The following is a 25,295-nucleotide window of genomic DNA, read 5'->3' as shown; positions in this document are numbered from 1 at the left end:
ATTTGTAAATAATTCATTACCAAATGTCACAAATGTAAATGATCTTACTAATATTTTTAAATCATGTTATTTTCATTCATGTTATTGTTTTAAGTAATTATTATTGACTTGGCTTATTGATGTGGTAGAGCGCCCCTTACTTTATGTCACCAAACTGGCAGACTGGTGGCTGCTAAGGTTGACCTTTTATTTGCCCTGCGTGGATTAAAAAAAAAAAAAAAAAATTCCAGCTTCTTGAAAATGTGAAGCTTCTGTTTACAGACGTTGATTATTTTATTCCAAAAGGAACAATTTGACGTTTTTGGAATTATGCTTAATTGCTTTCTTGGTTAATTTTAGATGAAAAGAGTAATGCCTCTCTCATAACTGTGAGTTCAATATGAAGTTGGAGCCATGAGACAATTAGCTTAGTTTGGCACAGAGACAACTGTTTGTTGCAGGGAATTGTGGGTTGCGCTTATTTCTCGGCTGGGAGCAGTGTCTTCCTGGAGTCTTGCCACTATGACATCACCAACCAACCGAGACTGCAGGAAGTCACTTTGCCAACTGAGATGTGATTTTTTTTAAGTGTATAGTTGTTACAGCAGCATGTAAACATCCCACAACATTCTTTGACTTTGGTTTTCCATAGCAGCACAAAGTGCGACTTGATGCATGTAAATAATACACAGATAGAGGCTCCTCTCTGGATTTCCAGCAAGTTCTATAGAGGCGATTGTTTAACCTCCGTACGGCTTCAGATGCAGCACTCAAAACTCTGAACTCTGTACTTAACATGTTGAGGGACAGAATTACAAATTCATCCTCTGCAGTTTGGAGGACTCAGCTGCGTTTAATGCTCTCTATTAATGGCCCTGCTGTGTGTGTCGCTGTCGCTGTGCAGCTGCTGGCTCCATCGCTTCCAGTTTCACACCTTACAACAGTGGATGATAATGTCTCCTTCTCAGCAGCATCCTCTCTTCTACAGGGTCGAGACAAGTGATCAATTCATCCCAAATCAATTCAAGCAACTCGAAAAACCCGTCTACCATCGACAGCACCAGGGCTCACATTAAACTTTGGTTAGAATCACACTCAGCTTGCCCTGTCTTGTCACGGACATTGCTTAAAGACCATCTCGATCTACACCTTAACATATACATATAAAATAAATGTCTGTATAAAATCATTTATTGATTATTTATCTTTTATTAAATTATGAATGAATACAAAAGATTCAGAAACTAATGAATAAAAAGTAAATGTAAGTGACAAAAATCTTTAATAAATACATGTTTTAAATAAATAAAATATTTTATTATTAAGAATTTTTTTATTATCTATTATAAATTAATTTGCAAAATGCATTAAAAGCAATAAAATTTTACCTGCCATGTGGATCAGTGTGCTTTCCTTCCAATTTTCCACCTCAGAGTTATCTTTCAACTTTACACTGACACGTTTCTGTGGAAGCTGGAAGCAGCCGTGGTTCCTTACAATTTTCATAGTTTACTCCCCTGATCAAGACTTTGTTTACTTCACTCGTTCAGTACTGTAAGTAGCTTTACATTCAATATGAAGTCAATATTGAGTCCTTTTACTGTCTGCAGCTTTTTAAAACGCTTTATCTACATTTTATTTTAAAGCATAAGTCTAGTGAGTATGAATCTGTGTGTGTGTGCATGAATGTTGGTGTTACTTTTGTTTATGCTCTTTTTTATTTCAGCACAATTTGTTGAGCTGACTACCTGTATACCGTCATCTTTTATCGTTCCTCTCTTATAAGTGAGTGTCAGTGGGTTGTAGTTTCAAGATGTTTCAGCTGTTTGTGTCTATGTATGACAATAATCCTGGTAGCATGTACATAAAGATAATGAAGTTGTAATGACGATGTTATGGGAAGAGATTTGGCTTCGCTGACTTGATGTAATGCAGTGCATGTCCAGCGGAAATAGAAAACTTGTTACGAGCAGCTATACTATATATCATGTGACTTCATCAGTGCAGCTGGTGTTCACTCGGAGGGTTAGGCTATGATGGAAAAATACACTTTTTAAAATGGATGTTTTGTCCCCGTGCAGTCAATCTGTTGAAACATCCAGGAAGTCGTTCAGGTCATCTTGTTTGGGTCAAGTCAAACATACACATATTGTACATATCAGTTCAACCTGCTGGACACTTATTCACTTTCACTGGCAGGGCTGAGGGGAGACAAAATAAACAGTTTGCAAACTTTTAACCACCTGCGTCCTACATGCGGCTTGCTGGGAAATTTACTGAGTCATCTATTCGTTCCACTCAGCTCTGCTCCGTCTGCTCTTTGCTTTGATTTACATTGTTGTATGCTTTTTACATGTTCTAATAAACAGATGTTTCAGCACTGAGAGTTTCATTCGCAGTAAAATTTGATGTCACCAGGACAATAATGGGCACCTATTATTTAAGCACATGGACTTTCTGTTTTGCTTCATCTATCCGATATACTAACAACAAGAGTTACTTAACATTCAGGATGTTGTGCCTCGAGTTTTACATAAATTGTGTCACCTTTGGCACGATACACTAAACATCTAACTGATACTGTAAATGGTTAGCTAATCTGGTACTGTGAGTAGTGGAGCAAGTCTAATGCTTTGCTTCAAATCTACAGTCTAGCACATCCACAGCATTTCACCTTGGCTCATCAGGAATACCATTTCTCTCATTAACATAGAGGCTGTTTCCCTCAGTTTCATTTTTAACTTTGTCTATATGTTTCTCAGACTGCTGGGAAACCCTTGGTCCTTTAATAAAGGTCAGTCTTTTATGCACAGACAAACGAGTAGGCGGTAGTTTTCTGCGTGACGCTCCTGTACAGTGAATCAGCTCTCCATAGGCCCTGCGGAAATCCCTGTTGAAGGCTGGATACAGGATGGGGTTCAGGGCTGAATTAAAATAGCCCAGCCACAGGACCACAGAATGAAGCGTATTAGGAGGGTTTGTCTTTTCCTTTATTCCCATACAGGTGAAGAAAGTGAAGTAGGGGAACCAGCAGATGACGAAGGCCCCCAGTACAGCCGCCAGGGTCACTGTGGCTTTGTGCTCTTGGGCTATGGCTGCTGTTGATGCTATGCGTGCAAATGATGGGGTGGCAGCACGAATACGTCGCACCTGAAAAGATCAGTTAAGAAAAGGTTTGAGAACCAGAGGATACAGAAAATGAGATGAGCTCACTCACTGATCTGATGATAAAGGATTAAAATTAGCAATTCAATTGTAAGTATGACTTTGTGAATCATATTTTAATCTTTTAGTATTTCGATGTATTGTAAATGTTTGTTTTGGCCAAAATGCAGAACACTAATATGAAATCATATTTTGTCTTGATTTTCAAAATAGTAGCCTCAGATTGATGCAAAAAGTAATGCATGCCTTGAGTTATGATATTTACATGGCACCTCAGCATGTTTCACAAAATGATAATAAACACTGACCTGTTCTCGTGCCACTCTGAATATGCAAAGATACATTCCACACATAAGCAGCAGAGGCAGGTAAAATGAGCCAAAGGCATAAAGAAGAACATAGTTGTTATTCCATTCAAACTGGCAGTAGCGCCCCTCTTTGTCCTCATCCCCCATGCCCCAGTCCATGTGCTGCACTCTGTAATCCACTGTGTTCCAGCCCAGGTGGATGGGCACAAAGGACACAGCCAGTGACAAGGCCCAGATGGCGATCATGGCTAGTGTCACCCTCAGAGGGGTAACTCTCCTGGAGTAGCTGAGGGGAGCTGAAATGGCCAGGTATCGGTCCACACTGATTGCCAGCAGGGTCAGGATGGAGGAAGTACACAAGAGGACATCCAGTGAGATGTAGATGTTGCACAGGGTTCCTCCGAGGGGCCATTTCCCATTGCGCAGCTCCAAAGTGGCAGACAAGGGCAGCACCAGCAGTCCTAGCAGGAAATCTGTCACTGCCAGCGACACCACGAAGCAGTTAGCAATACGCCACAGCCGTCGGCTGAGCCCTACGGCCAAACAAACCAGTACGTTTCCACCGATCGTCAGAATGATAAAAGACACCAGGACCAGCCAGCGGAGAGCTGTGGAGAACATGGTGCTCTCCTCCTCAGGCTCCAGGTCACTGAAAGACTTGCTTCTGATTGTGTCCCAGTAGAAATTGTATTAAACTGGTTCATCCACTTATCTCCAAACTTTCTCAGCTACTGGCAGTTCACTTTTCCATCAGACACTTCTTTCCACAGCTCCTGTGTCTGAAGGGAATCAGGTTCAGAAGTAGATCACTGAGTGGAAAACACCTCCAAGCCATGTCTTTTTTCACTGTGCCACCGCCATTGGCCTCTGAGGTATATATGTGTCTCTGGTAAAGAACAGGAAGAATTGTCATTACTTCTCATTTATTAACTGTATATTTCAGAAGTAAAGTATGTTTATCCTTCTGCCATTTAATTAAATAATCTAACTGCAGCTGCCTGCCAAAGGTCAAATGACCATAAATGGTCACTGAGATTATGATTTACAGAAAAACTATGTTGTAGGCTTGAGGACATAGTTTTCTGTTACAGAGTTCTACAGGCAAACGTATACAAATACTTATTTTGGAGTCAATATAGCTACAGGAAAAACTGTTTTCTCCCTGTGCTGTGTTTTATAAAGGAGCAAAGTTTGCCATACAGTAAACACTAGCCCACAGTACATACTGTTAAAGAAATGGTTCTATCAAATTAACTCTTCAGTCACATACATAGGTGAATATACACATGCACCTACAACCAGAAACTATTAAAACACAATTAAACTTGTAGAGGTAAGCTGTGAACTACAATAGAAGAGTACAACTCAAGACTATAAAATAGTATGTATACTCACGTCAGCAATTACACAGTACACATCACGTTCAACTCTCTTATGTACATTATGTTGTATATCTTAACTCCATAAAGTTTCTATACATTGACAAGTTAAACATAAAAACATCCCCAATCCAACAGTGATGTTCATGTTCTTTTGGTTTGCTTACCATATCAGCTGTCCACATTTCTATATAGTATAAAACATATTATCCTTTTACATGTTAAAATTACGACTATCTACTACTATCCATTGTAATACTTGAGCAAATTCATGGAAAATTCCCCAATTTATCTCTTGGTACAGCAGGATATTCCTGTTTTTCTTGAGGGACAGCTAATTTATTTTCCACATTTTTTACTGGAAGGACATTGGCAACAATTGGTCTCGAGGTACATATACTGTCTCTATGAAACTAGTAATAGGCCTGGATGAGCTACAGCAGGGAGAAAGACAAAGAGAATGTGCCTTTGCACAAACATATGTTGAGGTCCCTATAGCGACGCAAACATTTACTACAGAGAGAAACCATTTGCTAAAAGCTTGGGCTGCACTATTTTGTGCATCACTGTCAGGCTAAGATGAGGATCTTAAAAACAATCATAAAACATTCTGTCACAGTCTAAGGAGTAATGTAAACAAATCCAAGCTCTTTAAGTACTGGATGATTCAGGAAAACTCATGACTCTAAAAAAGGAAAAAAACTCCTGTGTACCCAATCACATACAGTATCGTTTTTTAAAAAACAACATGTCATTTGGCTACTTTTAGAATGTTAAAGACATGCATACTATCAAAAACAACGATAGTTTTACCCATCACTGATGGACTTGCATCCACAAATGTGAGTTAAAACTATATTTTTATTTTTTCCCTGTCCTATATATATGTATATGTATATGTATGTGTATATATATATACATATATATATATATATGTATATGTATATGTATGTGTATATATATATACATATAATTGTCTGTGTGTGTGTGTGTAGGACAGGGAAAGGAAAAATTTGCTGTGTTTTTCTTTGAGGTGCTGTTTCAAAACCCCAGCTGTCCTGCTTTGCAGTCAGGCTAAGCTAATATGGATTAATGCAAATCTAATAATAAACAAATTCACAGTAAGTGCTAATATATTTCAGTGATGTCAATCTAACTTTTAGGTTTCATGTTTCATATCATCACTCTTTAAATGCATTTGCAAATTTGAATGAGGCACGCAGTAATAGGCCGAACAATGTAATGCTGCGTCTGTGGTGGTTTATATGCAAGTAAAACTAATGCCTAAACTATTGTGGCTGTTATAGAAACTAGTCCAGCTCTATCTGTCTGAGACTGTGGTTTGACAGTGATAGTGTTGCTTTTAATGTGCGAGCTGCTTCTTTATTACAGGAAGGACATCTCATGTACTCTCACAAAAAACAGTGAACGGTAAATTCTCTAATTAAGGTTTGACAGTTCCAAAGCAGATATGACTTCTTTAACTAATAGTGACATTGATCCTACTGTTTTTAAGATGATAAATTACATACATAGATTGACAAATGTAAGTACTATCTATTGTTATTATACTGTACTATAGTATACTATTATATTGCACATGTTGCATGTTCTCTCAATGCAGAATACAACCACCTGTGGCTTTAAACCATATACAAGCAAGTACGATTTATTTCATTTTATTTTTTTAATTTTGTAAACTAATTATTAAATTTTGATGAAATGTGTGTTAGCATCTTCAAATTGTAATATCAAAATAAAATATCTAATTTAAGTCAAATCATCACATGATTGCTAAATCTGTACAAGCTGGTTGATGCACCGTTGACCCTGAACTCCGACCCCTCTGACCTCCTTGTGGAAGAGGGGGATGTAGAGTAAGACATTAAGTTAAGACAACCCTCTTTAACCTTGTATTAAAATGAAGAGTTGCTTTTTATCTCTTATACAGCTACCATATGTCCATCTGGCTTGGATCACACCAGACATAGCTACACACACAGTAGGTATAAAATCCATGCTGTGACTACACATATGATAATATGAAGTGTTTACAGTGACAATGATAGCAACAGCAGTTACAATGTTTGACATTGTGGTGGTGTTGAAATAATAATTTCTCTAATATATTACTTTGATGAAGTATCATTAAATAAATTACAGCTTTATTTTTTATTCTCATAACCACCATAAGCAAAGCTATTTTCCTAAGCAAACATAATTTGACTGATAAAATGCTAATGCAGCCATAAAATTCCCACTCAGAACGCAGTACTTTCAGAGTTCAATTCACACAAATCTCTGCTAAAAAGTGTTGCTGCAAGTCATGTCAAGTTAAAGACAAGTCAGGTCAGGACAAATGGACCATTCAGTGTAAAAAAAAAAGATCTAATCAATTGCTCTTATTTTTGCTGCCTGGAAACAGTTTCTGCATTGTCAGAAGTGTTTTGTCTTTCTACACATTCTATAGATTTTAGGATTTTCTCGGAAAGTACCACCACCAAGTGCCAACATTCCTGGTTGTGTGAATTGTAACTTTCACTGCCACGTTGCTTCAAACAAAACATGGTTGTAATGCAAAAACGCATTAATTAATGAAGTTATAATGATAAATTTGAATAATACGTTACTCACTGTGTATAATAGTTTACTAGCTCAGCATCTCAAATGAGCTGTAAGTTAACTCATCAACCTAACCCTTGTTTCAGCTGTACCTGGCCATTCAGAGAAGGTTTTCGAGGTTTTATTATTTTTAATAATGTCAATAGATTCTCTTCAGGGATAGACACTTCTTGTTTCCATGGCGACATTGTTCTGGGATTAGATCGAGCTGTCCCCCCCAGTCAGTCTGCTGCTCTTGCTTGGTGCCAGGCCTCACTGGCCATAAAGAGCCAGATATAACCTAATACAAGAATACAAATAAAGGCAAATGATCCATGTTTGCAGTTCTCCACTTTCATTTTGCCCTGTTGTTGCCCTGTTGTTTCTCTGTTGTTTCCCTGTTGTTTCCCTGTTGTTAGCCCTGTTGCTAAGTTTGTAGCTCATTTCTTAAAGGTCTAGTGAGCTGCTTTAAGGGTGGGTGTGTTAATTACCTATTGTGAGTTATACATCAGCGCCGTCAGACTTGCATCTGCTCGATCCCACACATTATTTAATCTAACTGTATGACATCACGTTCCTGTTTAGCTGCCGTCAATATTATATTATTATTGTGTGTCAGCACACAATGGTCAGAGAACATGAGTCTAAAAATGCATCAAGGGGCAAATTACGTGTAGCTGTTGAGAGAGCTGAGTCAACAGTGTGAGATAACATGCCAGAAGGTAGGCCAGCAAAATGGATCAATTATTTAACAACACTGTGAAAAGTGAAACCACTAAGAGCAGTATGGTAAACCCTGTGGCAATTTGCCAAAGTGACATCCGAGGACCGGTTGTAGGATTTCTGTACAGGGCATTGGTGTCCTGTCTTGTCCTCTCATACCCAGCTTAGTGCACTTTTTTTCAGCCACGATTAGAAAAAAGTACAAAAGACAAGGGCAAAAATCTGATTTGAATTAGTATTTGGTTATACACAGTTATAGGATTATTTTAATTTAAATATGACTGTACTCACAAAACAAAAAAGCAGACAAACAAATATTTGCCTTATGAAAAAACAAACAAACGACACCCAAAACCGAAACAAACAAACAAACAAAAACAAAAGAAGAAAAGCCCCGCTGGCAGTCCTGCATGCTGCTCTGCACACCTGACAGGATCAAAGTGGTTTAAACTGAGTTACAAACTGACCATGCTCGGCATTAAATCCCGGGACCCTCACTAGGGCTAAAACCTGCTGATAAGAGACTAATATGCAGAACAATTACAGTTAAAGCACAAGCTATCTGAAACTCAAAAATACAATAGTGTCCTGATAACTTTCAGAAATGCAACACACATAGCTTGGGTTATGATAGAGCAGCATACCGCTGCTCAGTCAAGACAAAACCACCGACATGCTTGCTTACATCCTGTGAATGTGCAACCAGTGAAAATGAGATATAAATATATCTCTAGGCAACACACACATACATTTATATACATGTACACATCCATCTAATGCCCCAACCCCTCATCTTTGTGACTGGGTATTTCAAAATGTGTGTGTGTGTAGTGTGTGCTTGCTTAACCTTTAGTCTTATTTCTCCACATAAAACGCCAAATAAAGATGTTCAAAGTGTGTTGACTCACCTCACATGGTTTGTGTTAAGTGTGCATCAGATCCCAACCTTCGTCCGAGATCATGAATGTTCTCCTCTGGTTCCTTGAACCTGCTTATGTCTAAACTCATCTCTCTCTCTCTCTCTCTCTCTCTCTCTCACTCTCTCTCTTGCGCTCATTCTCTTTCTCCTCCCTCGCTTTCTCCGTCTCTGACCTCATAGACGTGTAGATAGACATGTGCAGCCCACATATGCACTTCTCACTCCCTCTAGTGCATCCACTCCTCGATTGCTCACAAGCATTGTCAGTGTTGTTTCAGCTTAAAATGTATTTCACCCCGTCTCTCCAAAACAATTGGACACACAACTCACAACTTCAAGGTGTTTTAGGGTAATATACCATATCAAGGGGCTCATGTATTTCATTAGATTCAGAAATAGGCATAATTAATAAGCATTAATAAGTTTCTCGCCTTATGTTTTTGTAGCCTCTATATTTTGCTTATGCAAAGGACAGTAAGTACATGGTTAGTGCAAATGTAGGGCAAGATGAGCCATGCTTTACTCACTTAAGAAAGCTGATGACAGAAATGTCTCCAATTCAAACAAAGTAGTATTTATATACATATTATAAATGAGGATGTTGTACAGCGTAGCTCACTGGTAGTCATTGCTTTATACAGTATTGTTTTGAAATTTAACAAGCTCATATTTAGCAGGTATAATTTAACTTGTTTGCAGGCTAACATTTGTTTATTATCACTACAAGAATTGGGTACATGACGTATGGGAGAAATCAAAATTTAGACCTGATGATCGTGCCAGATGAAAAAGTCAGAGGATCATCAATATAGTTATAATTCATCACCAATATCGGTACAGAATTTCATGGTAAACCAACCCATAAGTGTCGAGATATTTCAGTCTGGACCAAACTGGTGAGCTGTCAGATGGATGTCGCCGTCCCGCACTGCCAGCCTGGCTAAAAAAAATCCCTTTGAGAAGTAATATCTCTATCAATACTCATCTTATGCTGCTGATCGTCATAATTTCAAACTAGTCATGCTAGTCTCTAGCTAGTTAGATATGCTATGACCGTCCAAGATTCACAAATACCATTGTCCCATGCGTGTCCCATCACTGCACGTAAGGATTTACATCAACCTGATCATTTCTGTTTCAAGAACAGCTTTGTCCCCCATGATTGTTATATAACTAAAATATCAACCTGTCATGCAGTACGGCTGGATACAGTATCAGATGAACACTTTTCCCCAACATTTTGCTAGCGCTGAAAAGGTCAGTTGAGCCATGCAGTTTCAGTTTTGTTGTTTCAGGTTTTGAGATACCTGGATCTGAAGCTTCTCCCTCATTCCCATTACAATGGAGACAAAGGGAACTTGACTCATGGTGCTTGAGCATTTGTAAAACCACAACATCAGCGTGTCTTCCCAACTTGGGAAAATTCACAGACTTTGCTGTGGGCAGTTTCTTCTGGACCATTTTCAGCTTTAGCCCTAACGTGTGTGACATATTGTTTCAGTATCTCACGTATTGTAAGGTTCTATAATCATGACTCCTTAAGCATAGAAATGTTCAGTCAAAAAAAGGTTTTACCTTGTGTCCATGTGTCCTCCTCCATCACCGCAAAATGTGGGGCTCTTCCAAAATATGTAATCACATGACAATATGTGTCGCTGTTTTCCTTAAAACAAGGTGTGGATCACATTTCCCAGCAGCTAAAATCACCCCCACTTTCCCCTAAATGAAAATGAGTCAACAATTAAAGCAAGTTTGAATTCACGCAGGGTAAAGAGATTAAACAATAACACGATTAACCTGAAGGCTGTGTCACCTAGCTGTACAAGGCTTTGTATTGATGTGGGAGAAGGTCATCATCCTTCAAAACTCCTCTCCAGGCAGTTCAGTTATGGGCATCTGGCCATGAAGTCATATGCATAGTAGCCACATAGTTTTAGATGTGTGCACACACACATTCATATCAAGTTTAATCTTTAATAAACTAAACAAAGATGCTTTTTTACTGTTGCTTAAATACATGATTAAGAGTTAAAAAAGATTACAGACAGGCAGATCAGTGTGGATGTCGATTGGAATATTAATATCCTCAATCCAACAGGGAGCTGTAAAATAATGAATGTAGGGAGGAGGAAAAGGCCTGAGAATCAGAGAGGCTGGTAGAATTATTTGTTCAACTAGAAATAGCAGTGCGCTATGCTTCGTAAAACTGACCAGGTCAGGGGTAACAGATACAATTTTTTTTAAGAGAGAAACAACTTGAGCATTAAGAATGTCAAGTTGGAGAGCAGAGGGACACTGTTTATTGTTAATCTAAATAAATGAACTGAATTTGAGTTGTTTGGACGCACTGGTCCAGAGCTGAACACTCAGTAAGCAAAGCCAGAGAATGCTGAAAATCTTGTTAATTCAATCAGTAAATGAAATAAAAAGTGCAATGTTATCTCAAATACAATGTTTGATTTAAATATTTTATTTGAGGTGTAGTATCATCAGAAAGAGTCTCAGCACATCTCACAACTGAAAGAAATGACACAATCGCCAATATTAAGCAATGAAAAATGAACAATTAAACAAAAAATCAGATCAGACATAGAACTGGATTGTTCTGATTTAAAAAAAAAAAAAGAATAATTTGGGTGTTTGCCTTAGCAATAAAAAACCTGTTTGCACACTAACATTTGTTTTATTATCACTAAAAAATTTGGTACATGAAGTGTGGGAAAAATGATGGTGGGTACTAGATGAAACTGATGATTGTTATAAAGTTGCCAATGGTATTCACTGTCGAAACAGAATAATTAGCTGCAATTCCAGCATGAGGTTCATACTTTCTGGCAGAAAAAGCAATTAGTTAGCAGTTAGTAGAGAATGTGACACTGTAGGGTGAGTAGCTCGTATTTTTTATGCCTCAGTCAGTGCCACAGTCGTGGCCGGAGGCGTTACGTTTTCAGGTTGTCTGTCCATCTGTCCCACTCTCAGGAACGCCTGGAGAGAATTTCTTCCAATTTGGCACACACATCCACTTGGACTCAAGGATTATCTGATTAGAATTTGATGGTCAAAGGTCAAAGGTCAAGGCCGCTGTGACCCCACAAAACACGTTTTTGGCCATAACTCAAGAATTCATTCATGACAAAATACACTTATCATTACACATGTTATATGAGTCTGGACGGACATGGATGTAAACTGCAACTTGATTGGTTTGTGGAGGCTTGAAACAGCTAGGTGGTAATTCAGTCTGTTCACTTATAACATAATCAAAACAACTCCTTTATATATATATATATATATATATATGATTTTTTTAAATTATGTTTTTCAGCCTAACGATGGCCTCCTTCATTTGCATCGACACCTCTTTGGGCAGCATATAGAGAGTTCCTCTGAACAACTACCAAATGCAAATTCAACACTTGGATTCAGCTCCAGACCTTTTATCTGCTTCATTTGTCATGAAATAACGAGGGAACAGGCCACAACTGGCCATGTAGCTGATTGTCAGTCAATTGTCCAATTACTTTTGAGCCTCTGAAAATGAGGGATTATGTATAAAAATGGCTGTAATAACTGTTTTTTGTACAGCTGGTTTTCATGTTGTGGCTGATCAGGCATAGTGCTGTGTATTTGCACGTTTGTGTATGTATGAGGAGTGTTGTGACGACTCTTTTGTTTGTATACCAGTCTGTATAGCTACGGGTGATGGGTGTGTTCATATGTGCACTTTGGGAGACCAAGCTTTGTTCGATTATTCTGGCCATAAGAATACGATTTTTCTCGGCCAATAATAGGAATTGAAAAGGTTTTCCAGCTGTGTTGTCTGTCAATCATTCTCATTCACATGGGTGGGCTAACAAGATGTGAGCGAGCCTGAAGTGATGTTTCTGACTACCAACCTTTTTTCTCATCATTTCAAGACCTTTTGACCTGACCTGCTACGTGTTGGTGGACTTCCAGACCCGCCGTTTCTTCTATGATCAAAGCTGTCTTCTAAATCAAATAAAAGGACTAAGATAATAGAAAATGCTCTCTTTTCTATAACTTCAGGGAGGCATTCTTAGCCATGCCGTAGGTCCTCTAATTGAGTGGTCAAGTGCTTCTTGGGTGGCAATGATTTTTTTGTGGCTATAAGCATAGCATAATTTCTGTGCAAAATTAGGCAACATTTTTTATTTTGAATAGAAACAAAACATGTAAGACACTCAAAGATTAAAAAAAAAAAAAGATTTGATATAAAATACCTAAAATAGGGAACATCGAATGTCAAGTAGTAGGTATTTAAAAGTTACCTGTCTACAAAACAGTCCTGTCAATTTAAACTTAAATTGAACTGTAATAACTCCCCAGGCTCTAGATACTACATGTAAATTTAAAAAACTCTAAAAGTAATCTAAACTTAAAATAGATTTTAGTTTTATATATAGTAAGTAAAATAGACAGTGCTTTATAGCAACACTCGATATTAGAAAATTCTCAGGATTAATAGTCCTTATTGAAAATATAACTGTCATTACACAAGTAACTTGGAATGAGTGCCATTACAGCTTGGAGGAAAAGATCACCAAGTTATTACAATTCATCCTGCCTGCGGGCATGAATGTCTGAACCAAAGTTCATGGCAACGTGTTAAACAGTTGCTGATACTTTTCACTCAAAACCACAAATGTCAGCCGTGTCCTGGCACGAGATGGAAAGTCATTAGGATCCGCTGGGAGCCACGACCGTCTGTACAAAGCTTCAAGGCCTACCATGCAACACTTACTGAGATATTTCACTCTGGGCCAACATGGCGGACCAACCACCTGACAGACAGACCAACAGGCCGACATCGCCATTCCTTGAACCACACCACTAGAATGTTTTAATGTGACAGCTATAGCCATAACCAGATGATTAAGTAAAGCATTTGAGTGAGAAGTGCTTTTCTTTCCATTTAGATTATGCACTGTCCCTTTAAGGATTGAGGCAATAGGGTTAATTCCTGCATTTGATGGAGTGGAGCATACAGTAGATGCAATCCAAAAGTCAGTGGTCTGACCTAAGTAAACAAGCCGAGTAAAATAAATGCCAAAAACGGCCCCACTGCAGCTTTTGTTACCTGTTTGTTTATTTATTTAGTGCACTTAAATCTGTTACATTGTTGATATACATTAATCACTTGTTTGCAATCTGCCTATTTGTAAGTACATGGTATCACTGGTTGTCATCATCCCTGTCTGCCAAATGAATTGCCCTCTTGGGGTACTAAAGGAACTGATTGCCAGATATGGAATGTTTTACTTAACATTATTCAGAGTTTTAAAGAAATATCTGATATTTTTTTAAGGAGGCAAAGGAGGACTTTTGTGATCCTATATTCTTCGTTGACCAAAGAGAACAAGGTAATATCTGGTGATCATATAATTCACGCTACAAGTCCTGTCTCGTGAAAGTTTGATGTGTTCCAACATCCGTACTTCGTCATTCTCATCAATATGGCTCCACGCAGCGTTGAACATGATGGAAGGAAGTCGGGAACCAGAACAGGCAGACAAGAGTGGAAATTGTTATGCGTGTTACACAGGATTATTAAGACAAATTACACCATGTTCAAGGCCATATAAAAGCCCCAGGCAATTGTCTGCTCTGTTGTACGGAAATTCAGTAAGTACTCTCTCCTTCCTTTTCCATTGAGCTCTGTCAGATTACATTTCCAATCACTCCCATCTCAGTGAATTACTGCTACTCTAAAGTCCCCCTGGAGGACACTCGACCCTGAGAGGAGGAATGAGAATAGACCCCAATCTGCCCCTCTCTGCCCTCTTCCACCCCTCTTTGTCCCCAAAGGAACACTGCCAGTGAGTCTCTCCGTCAAAATGAGTCATTAGTTCTGTCTGTGAATCAAACCGGCAGCAATGCCTCCATATCTAGAGGAGAAACAGGGAAGAGTGTTTATATTTGGTGGATATAATAAATGCATATTAATCAAAAACAGATATAAACAAACAAACAAATAGTGACATGGGAAATGAAATCATCCGCATAGTTTGACAACGGACTAGGCTACTGAATTTTTGCCACTTATCTGCATAAGCTGTTTGTCCACAAACTGTACAATGAAGTCAGGGCTACAAGTTACTAATGTAAGCATGCTTACTTGACAACAATACTGCTGTCTCGATGCATCCTGACCGCCCCATGATACAATTTAATTGCATGTCACCCTGAGATGCTCTTTCTGTAGTAGCTACTGACATTTTAGTAATGTGTAATGCATTACTAAATAAACCAAATTTGGTTGAGGCTTAGCTTTACATTTGACCTAATTTCAAGTGTCCACTAGGGCGACACAAAAATCTACATCTAAGCTTTTTTGGTCCTGAGATATATGAAAATGGAACCAAACGGTTTAAATGATGATTCAAAGGTTTGATTGAACGTATTATTCTATATTCCAACTACCACATTGAGGCTTATATACAGAATGACACCAACACAAGTCTCTATCAGTTCATTCAACACGTACGTCCATTGAGGTCCACAACCCAGAGAGCTACATATTTTCTGAAGTTTTGGTATTTTGACACCATACTGATGTTTTTTCTGATTCTTTGCATAGATGACATTTAATTCTCTTTCAATGAACCTTTTCTTGATCTCTGTAGTGTGTAGCGTTAGAAATGAATCCCCCCATATAGTGTAATTTATTAACTCAACTACATAATAAGAGTTGTTCATAATTTGCTGTTTTGGACATCAAGTGCTCAGAGGGTGAAGGTGTAACTGATTCCCATTCTACACCCTGTTAGGATGGCCAACCAGCAGCGCAGTTTGTTGTAGCCATGATATCTGTAAGATGCATGCACAGGCCTGGGTTCTTTGTCAGGGTCTGGGACACATAAACAACTAATTTACAAAAATGTATTATTTTCCCCCATAAATCTTTAACTTTGTCACAGTCATGTGATATGTGTGAAAACAAATATTATACAAACTCTGCCACAAGGTGAGTTATTATCATTATTGCTACTTAAAAAACTACATGCAACATTATCTCTATTAACTATAAAACTAAGTCTGGTACATGTTTAAGTTTGGTGGCAAGTTATTTTTATAATGTAAAAAAAAAGCAAACAACTCTTAACTGTCCATATGATTTAGAGTAATATTGGAGGTGATTCGCTTACTGTCGACACAATCAAATCAGGGAATACAGTGCTAAAAATTGTCAACAGCACAGGACACTGCTAACAGCCCTTAAGTCATAAGCAAAGATAAAAGTCTTCTTGTGTCTTCCAAGAGAGACAAAGAGAGTCTTGGTAATTTCATACACAGTACAACAAATTCAGAACAAATACCACAGTACAATCTAGAGTTCAAAATATGTCAAATAGAAAATAAATAAAAAATAAAGCACTGCTAGCAGTTTGTCCGTGGTAGATTAGGATATACACAAAACTGGCATTCAGAAAGGCAACTCTTTTCCCAGCCGGTGGTCATTCACACCAAGCGCACGACAAAGACGACCATTTGCATCAAGGCCTAACATCAGTATTCAGAAGACATTTCATTTTCTTTCCAACACAAAAGAAAACTCTCTGCCCTTCTGTTGCCGAAGTCCTCAAGGGCTTTTTCCTCCACAGGGAGAGGTGGGATTAAACAATTAACTCCATGGGCGTCAGAGCAAGGTCAGGAGCTGATGCATTTCACAGTGTATATTATCATTATGATGACACCGTCAGAAAACTGACACTCACTGTCACACGAGCAGATTACAAACCAGAGCAAAACTGACTCAAGATAGTTTGTAAGATTCATATCAACAACCAGAAATTGAAGTCTGCACAGTTTGCAGTACATTGTCATTATATTGTCATCCTACAGATGCAGCTATTCATAGTTCACTGTCCTGGAAAAAAGTTTAGCTGGCCAATTTGCACAGAGTTTTAGTCTAAAAAATGTCCATCAGTGCACAGCAGGCTGCCCTGGGAGAAAAGTACTGCAGCGGAAATGAGCGTGTCCTCTCTGACACTGTCTAACATGGGGTGGTCAGAACATAAAAACACGTATTATATATCAAAACCTGCAAATTTTTCTACCTTTAGCTCATAATGTCCAGATTTGTTCAATTTTGCCTCTTTAATAATCATGTAAATAGTATCTCGCTGCTGAGAGGGCCCATTTCTGGTAAAGAGCTTTTTGGGAAAATAGCCGTCTATTACCATTGCTGCTATTTGTAACATTTTATGCTGTACTGCACTGTCAGATGATTAGCATATGTTTTACTGGATTAAAAGCGAGCATGAATCATTGGTGCCACATACAGCCTACAGTGGTGCAGTAATGCAAAAAAATGCAAATCAGCATCAGTGGCCTCTCCAGGATAGTTTGTGTGTCTGTGGCATGCTTTCAGTTGGCACAGAGTAATGGGGACTTTATGGGGATCATGAATTTATATATATATATATATATATATATATATATATATATATATATATATATATATATATATATACATACAGTGTTACATACAGTTGTTGAAATGGCACTCTGGACCAATTTGGTGAAAAGATAGACTTATAGGCTGATATTGGCACTCATAGAGCCACACTGCTAGCATGGCTAAAAACAGAAATAAGGTGTTGTTTGGGTATTAAACTAAATAAAGATAAAAGAACGGTAAGGCACGGCAGCAGGTTTACAACGTGCACACTCTGCGGTCAGAGTATGGAGGTAGAACTGAAAGTCATCTACGGATAATATAGCAGATTAGCTTATTATATTATTATAGCATTAAAAACACAATGAACTTTAACCATTTTGGTGATACCTTAACGTTTCATCTAGAGCAGTCGAAAAATAGCTCACTAACACTAAGGCTAGCTTGGCTACCTTGTTTACGTGACCATCATCTTGCATATGGTAGTGACCACTAGAAAGTTTCCCCTCGATTCAGTATTAGTTTTTTGGACTCTCATTGCTGCAGTGATATCATACACTTATCTACCTACACATCCAAGTCCTCATTCTTGCCACCTGCAAGTCTATTCTCACCCTTCAGTCTTGTTTTTAACAACTGAGAAAACTTCGCTTCAGCTCTCTGGCATTTTTCAACGCACAGGTAGTGCATAACTTGTAAGAGCCTATGAGCTGGCAGCTGCCCCTGGCTTTTAAATGCAGGGGCTGGGGAAAGCCATTGGACCTCAACCAGACGGTCCACTGAACCAAAATAATGAGCTGAAAGTGGCTGAGGGCTTCATAGAGCTGCAGACCGGGATGTTACTTTCACTGGTGTTGGCAGTGCAAGTAATTCTTTCACTTTGCAGGGAGTCATTTGATTCAGAGTTAGTATCTGCAGTGTCACTTAATGGAGATTGAAGCTTTTCACCCAAAAGGTTTTATTTGTTCAGTCATAGAACAGTCCTAAAGGGCCAACTAGAGCTTGATTTGTATTGTTGATTTCTTTTGTGTGGTTTTTCACCGGGAAGCAAATGGAAATAATGTTTTAGAAGAAAAATATTATCTGCATGCCCACATTATATGCCCTCTTTACAACTTACATGTGCTAGGAAAAAGTGCAAATTTTACATATGGTAAGATTACAGAAGTAGAGTTAAAGGTTCTCTGCAGACTACACTCTAAGAGAGCCCAACACAACATCGATTTTGTAAACACATTTGTGACTATCAGAGGAAAACTGCAGGACAAGAAGCTTGCAGCACAAGAATATCAGACAATGTAGCAATAGGATTCCTTCCAAAGTCTATTTATTTTCCATGAAAGATTTAAAGGGAACATACAATATTAAAACTGAAACCGGTCCAAAGGGCTGTCTGATATACAATATACTGTATCTTGATGCTCAAAAGGGAAACTCTGGAGGCTGCACTGCAGACGTTGTGAGACAGTAAATGCAGATAAATTGGTTTTAAATAAATAAAATATATGGGCAAGACAAGCAACACTTAGAGGGAAAATGGCTACTTAGAGAACTTTTTAAAGCGTTCCTTTGTGCAGTTGTGTAGAGAATTGTGCACTTCTGTAATGCACCAGCACAGCAGTTTTATGCCTGACTGGTGCTGGATTATCTACTGAGACACAACAGACGTGTTGATATTGATTAGGAAGTTTTCACCAATATCTGTCTGCAGCACTATACCCAGATGCTGCACTTCAAAAGAACCCATACATTCCTATTGTTGCGGTGATTACAAAACTGGAACACAGTAAATGGTTCTTCTCTGCCATTTACTGAATTCCACTGATACGTTTACGGCTACAGGGAACGTTGGAACTGATATTGTAGAACTACTTGCCTAACCATTTTGTAATTTAACACTTTACTCGTCACATAGAGGACAAGCAATTTAATTCACTGTGAAAGATGTTCTCTGATAATATTAGTGCAAAATGTTGTATGGTCTGTTTATGTTCTGTTTTATGGACGCATTTGTCTTTGGCTGTAGGACTCAGTGCAATGCTGTTGCTGCAATATTGTTCAGCAGTACCACTCTTCAGAATTGGCAGGTCCATTCATAAAGAACTGCAGAACCTCAGCAGATGAGGTATATATATATATATACGATAGTACAGCATAATAAAATATTAATTTTTGAATGTCTAAACCTGGCAGCAGCATACAGTTTAGGAAAAACAAATTGTTATGCCTTAAACACACATCTCTTGCCTGGCAATTTTCAATTCAGTTTCGGGTTTAAATATAGACAAAGAATATGTCGCACTAAATGTAGATGGTTTTTTTTTAGTTGTCTCTGAAATTATAGCAATCAGAAGAATATTTTGTTACTCAAATGGGAACTCTACCGATTTTAAACCTGCTGTTTGCAGGTCTTGGGGAGCACTACTGCATTAGTGGAAAAAGTTGCATAAAGCTTTTTGTGACTCCAGAGGGAGCCGAAGAAAATCGGATAAATAGCCTCAAGCATTGTCACTTGAGTCAGCCTTCTTGAGCTGAGCTGAGACTACAAGTTTGAAAAGGAAAAAAATCTGAGGTTGGGAGTTAGAAAGAAGTGAGTTTACCAGACCTCTGTAGCCCGCTCCTCATCTCGAGGCTACATCCGCCATTACTAGCATAACACACCAGAAATGCCAACCTGTCAGCAGTCGAGTTGCACTATGTATAATATAGGCACCAGACGTTGACAACGAAGAAGGGTAAATAAGTAAATAAGACAGTATCTCTGGTTCTGCTGCACTGGTTCTGATCCTTTTGTTAAAAAACTGTCCATTGTGAGTCTAACAATGTTAGAATGTAAGAGTGCAATGCTAAACCAGTGCAGTACTCTTTTAACATAATGGGAGAATTTGTATTTTTGAATGTGCTATGCACTTGTTCCGATGGGCCTTTAATAATGAGTTAAAAGAATGGTTTTTTATCATTTGCTGTCAGAAATCATCCCAAACACAGCTATCCAGTGGTAATGGTTGTGCTTAATGATTTTGCCTCATTAATCGAGCTCACATTTTCTGCATGAGCTACACAAATCTGGTGTCAGTCAAACACCAACCGTTTTTTCCTCAACTGCTGCTAGAAGTCACACAAGTCAAATTAAATTTCATGTGGAATGTTAAATGATTACTTCATATAAATTCTATCATAAAACATTTCAAAGAGACACTGTCATGATAATTACAAACCAGAACAAAACACACTACAGTTCAAAAAATAGGATTAACAAGCTGCGGCCAAGCTTGCTTATGCAGAGGACTCTACACCGACCAACCACAACTTTAAACCAGTTAGTGGTTGTAGAAAAATGAATGAATTTTGCTCTGCAAGCCCTGGTAGGAGTTCTAGTGAAAAAAACCTGGTTTTTGGTTGCAGAACTGTGCTACCTCCATGAGGCTGTTACCCACGTTTCCCTCTAGTACCATTGTTGCAAGAATTTCATTTTCACATGGTATTATTTCATCTTAGAGGTGTTTTACTTAAGGCATCTCTGAAGTAAAGTACCTCCTGCTCAAAAGGTAATAACACAGTCTTTTCTTGACTTACTGCTTCTGATTATGCTCTATACGTTCCTTGGTCATACTGTAAACTCACAAAATCTCCAATTGCATTGAAAATGTATGGAAGCTTCAGTGAAACCATCAGTTCCCTTCTTAAGTCCATGTGTCTGTCTCCATGAGTGTGTGCACGAGCTTGTGCACATGAACATTTTGATTGTGACTCTTAGTTCATTGCAGCTTTTCGTCACATCATTGTTTTACTCAGAAACCTTTTATGAAGTCCATATTGTTAGGGGATTTGGAGACCATCAGCACAATTGGCGAAAGCATAATGAATGTTTCTCTATTTTATGCACTCTCATGGCCCTTCTTTATTTCATTCATAAATGGACCAAGTTCAGTTAACAGTCAGAATTAAACAAAGATCTGGACAAATGAACAGATTTACAGACAAATCAAGTGTCAGTAAATTCCGATTTATTTTTCCATTTCAAAATAACTCCATTCAAAAACCTGTTTTAAATTGCACATTTATTCTTAGGAGAAGCAGGTGAGGGGACAACTGAAGGGGAAAGGTAACATCAACTGGAACTCATAGTGCATTAAGCATAGCAGTGCTAAGAGAAAAGATTCTCATATGTAAAAATTAGATAAAGAAATCTCTGGCTGTGGTTAGCCATGAATTTTAAGCAGAAACGTTGACAATAAAATAACAACAACTTTCAAACGTGATATTTAGAACTAGTTATGGATGATAGTAGCTGAAGGTCACAAAGATCAGAGGCAAATTCGAGTACAAAATCCGACTTATGAGATTTGACAATGTGCAGGAGAGTGGAACTCTACTGGGCAAGAACTTAATTCAAAGTAATCTCATTCTATGGGGAGCAAGGGAATCATAAGAGTCCTATGCAAAAGCTTCTGCTAGTTACTTGTAACACAAGCTAATGGTGACTAAACAGCACACAGGTATTGTTAAGAAGTCTATACCAGCTGGATTTTCCTGGGAAGCCATTTGAACAGGGTCTTGCACAGCTTTTTGCTTTTCATCTTTGACTTTGTTAAGTTCTTGATGATGACATTTCTGAGCAGGCTTAAGTTTAAGGGCTGAGATAGGTGCACGGAGAAAGCATTATTTCCTCTCGCTGAATGATTCAGAACCTCCAAGAAGCGTCTTTCCTGCTGCCTGAAGTCATACTCCACACTGGACAGACAGACATGCAGCCCAACATTACTAATACCCCAAAAAAACAGATGTGAAATAACATAAACTGTATCAAATTCAGCTCTTGCCAAAGAATGCGAATGAAGGCTTCGATGTGTCAGATCTGCATTACCGGCTCATTTTTCCATTATGCATAGGGATTTTTAATGCCACAAATCACTGTAAACTGTGATGCTACAGTTAACTTTGCCTTGTGCGGTACCCCTCATGTGGCAAGCTCTGTGCTTGTCAGATTTCAGAGCGGTTGACTGGTTTGGGCAGAGAGACATCATTATTTTTCCAAAGGTACACACGTCTTGTTCGAGATATCCTGATTTTCCACTTGGCTTTTAAGGACCGGATGCCGGCACACACCACTCAGCAAATCAACTTACGTAACATCTTTTTGTCATGTTCAATCTTTTCTGAAAATAAGCAGATCAAGAGGAATGTTTTTAATATTTCAAAATAAAGACCATTTTAAGTTTTTCTTTTTAGAGCATGAGGCATTTTGATGAGAAGACTTTTAGATTTCTTAGTCTCTTTTAGCCTCCTTTCCACATACAGCAGTTTCTGGGACAACTGTTAAGGTTTTTACGTTTCTATTTCTTCCAACTGATGCAACATTTCACCTAATGGCTGCAAACCAAGACCAAAGTTGGCATATTGGAGCTAACCACTATTGCATAATAGCTTTTAATACACTACGTCTTCAACAAATGTGGCAAGATATATGTAAAAGTGTTTCTCAGACCTCAAACAATATCTGTCATTATCTTTCTTTAATTAAATGAAAATTACAGATTCACCTTTGTGAGAGAGTAGTGTGCATGCACATATCCAACAACCCACTTTATCTTTATTGTCGAAAAGGCAGATTTAAACTCATGTCTTCCTTAAAATTGCTGCAGGATGTAGAAATATGCAAAATTGTTCATTTCAAGATATGATTTTAGATAAATTCACTGGCCTCTTACAGCTCACCTCATCTGCTAAAATATTTGATCTTATACGTAATCAAATCACGTAGTCTGCAAATTTACAATGCTAACAAACAAGAACTTCAGTAAGTGGTCATTATAAATAATTATAAATCCATCATGCAGGCTGCTTAGGCCTGGCCTGTTCTTCTTTGCTTGCCTGAATTTTTAAAAGTCCATCTTAATCTCTATAAATCTGCTGTGAGTGAGTTACATACACAGAGTGCTTCAATTTTAAAGTTCCAAAAGATTTATGGTGTGCTCAGAGAGAAAAATGTAATCTTCCTACATATTATTCGCAACAAACAAATGAGCAGCACACAGCTTTTCATTTGGTAAGCTGCCCATATAGTAAGTCATTAATTTTCAGTGAAGTAAAGTGAGCAGGATGGCAGAGAACGGCTTGGCAACTGAAATGGCAAGTGGGCTTAACCTCGTTGTATGGTGTTTCTGAAACTGTAAATAAAACTGCCATGTTGAAATTGCATTAGAGTAAACCCATGCATGTTCCTACCGTTGTGCATGTCAGAATGTTTAGTATAGCACAAAGTAATGCACAAACACGTTGGCAGCAACTGCAACGTCTAAACATACAGATTCCTCTGAATGTATTGAAATTCAGTTTCTGCTACGTTTCTTTTTGTCTGAATAAAAAAAAACACCGTCCAGAGGCTATTATAATATGTCTATCAAGTCTCAGCCTAACATATTGATTTCATTTTAATTGTTAATCTCCTCTCAAAAATGTCACGTGGAAACATTTTAAACCAAAATTAATTTCCAACTTCATCGAATAAAAGCTTCCTGTAATCAACACCAAGTAGCAGCACAATGTGATATGTATGATATATTCATATAATATATTCTGTATATATTCTATAACCATAGTTTTATTTTTTGGCAATAGTTGAATTCTAGAGCTGCTCTGGTCACTTATCAGTTCAGACATTACATATAGACAAGACTGAAGATCCCACTATTATCTCACCTGTAGACTATACAAGCAGTCTTCTGGCAGGTTGAGCAGTTTTTGAGGTCCTGTCCAGTTTTGAAGCATCGCCGACTAAAATAAACAAGAGTAAATTACATACTGTGAATAACTGCCAAAACTCTCATTCTTTCAGATCAACAGTTTAATTATTCTCTCCACTTGTCCTCTCTGTCTGATATTCCTTCGGACTGTCGCTGATGGCTGTGATGAGCTGTATAACATGCATAATGTCAGACATGAGTTATTAGGAGTTGGTTATTCTGAAGCATGACCTCAGAGGCAGTCACAACGGATTAGCACACTACAGTGGATTGGAATGACGGACATAGACACATTGCCAGAAGGCCGTTTTAATTCCTGTTATTTGTCCCAGAAGAGTTATACGGCTAAATAAATCTCTCTGAGACGTGCCCTCTTGAAATGCCCAAGTAGTCTGGTGTCCCACTGAGGCACACATCCACAAACCTGTTTGCAAATCATCAAGCTATGAACTCTGATTTAGAGCACTGATTTACTGGCCGCAAAACCAGCTTTATAATATTTTCAGTGTGGTTCCCTTCAAATAGTATTTGTGTTGTGTTATATCATAGTGTATGTAATAAAATGCACTAATCATAGTTTGTTTCTGTTGTTAAAGCTTATTTGGTTGCACCAACGTGGATACTAGTTCAGTGTGATCAGGAAGTCGGTGTTCAACAAAGTCTCCCTTGACATTTTGCTGCATCTAAATGAAATCTACATGACATTTCCTTAAAATTTTGTTAATTTTTTTTTATACCTTTTTGCATTCACCAGACACAGTACATTTTGGAAGAACAAAAAGGGTTCACAGACTGAATATATTTATTTTCAGTGTATCAGACAGGATGAACAAATATCTGAGAAACATTTGCTTCCATGATCTGTCACTGTTATTTTACAAGTAAATATAGGTGTAAAGCAAAACTTTTATCTGTACTGTATCTGTTGATTAAAAACGTGTCTAACCTATAAAGATTGTTTTCAGGTGCAGCCTACAATGACTTATAAATAGCCAAGAGCTTGGTTTTCTGTTGTAAATTGTCTGTTATTGCCATTGCAGTAACCAGTGATTTCTC

The 25,295-nt window shown here is 38.1% G+C and overlaps 1 protein-coding gene across 6 annotated transcripts in view; it reads right to left on the bottom strand.

Moving 5' to 3' along the window:
- Positions 1-1,340: 1,340 nt before the first annotated feature.
- hrh2b (histamine receptor H2b) overlaps positions 1,341-25,295 on the bottom strand; it is a 29,603-nt gene continuing 5,648 nt past the window's right edge. The window contains exons 3-5 of one of the 6 annotated variants that reach the window (XM_040150949.1): positions 24,196-24,270; positions 3,453-4,338; positions 1,341-3,129 (exon numbers count right to left, since the gene is read on the bottom strand). In XM_040150949.1, coding sequence (XP_040006883.1) covers positions 2,650-3,129; positions 3,453-4,073 — 1,101 coding nt within the window. In that variant the 5' untranslated portion in view covers positions 4,074-4,338; positions 24,196-24,270 and the 3' untranslated portion in view covers positions 1,341-2,649. Of the gene's footprint in view, positions 3,130-3,452; positions 4,339-9,063; positions 9,144-14,188; positions 14,981-21,509; positions 22,653-24,195; positions 24,271-25,295 lie in introns of those variants that run through there. The other 5 variants (XM_040150950.1, XM_040150947.1, XM_040150946.1 and 2 more) reach the window with 5 other exon arrangements.

This window comes from Xiphias gladius, chromosome 17 (assembly GCF_016859285.1).
Source record: "Xiphias gladius isolate SHS-SW01 ecotype Sanya breed wild chromosome 17, ASM1685928v1, whole genome shotgun sequence".
Taxonomy (NCBI): Eukaryota; Metazoa; Chordata; class Actinopteri; order Istiophoriformes; family Xiphiidae; genus Xiphias; species Xiphias gladius.
Note: the sequence above shows the minus strand (reverse complement) of the source record. Positions and strands in the feature narration are given on the sequence as shown.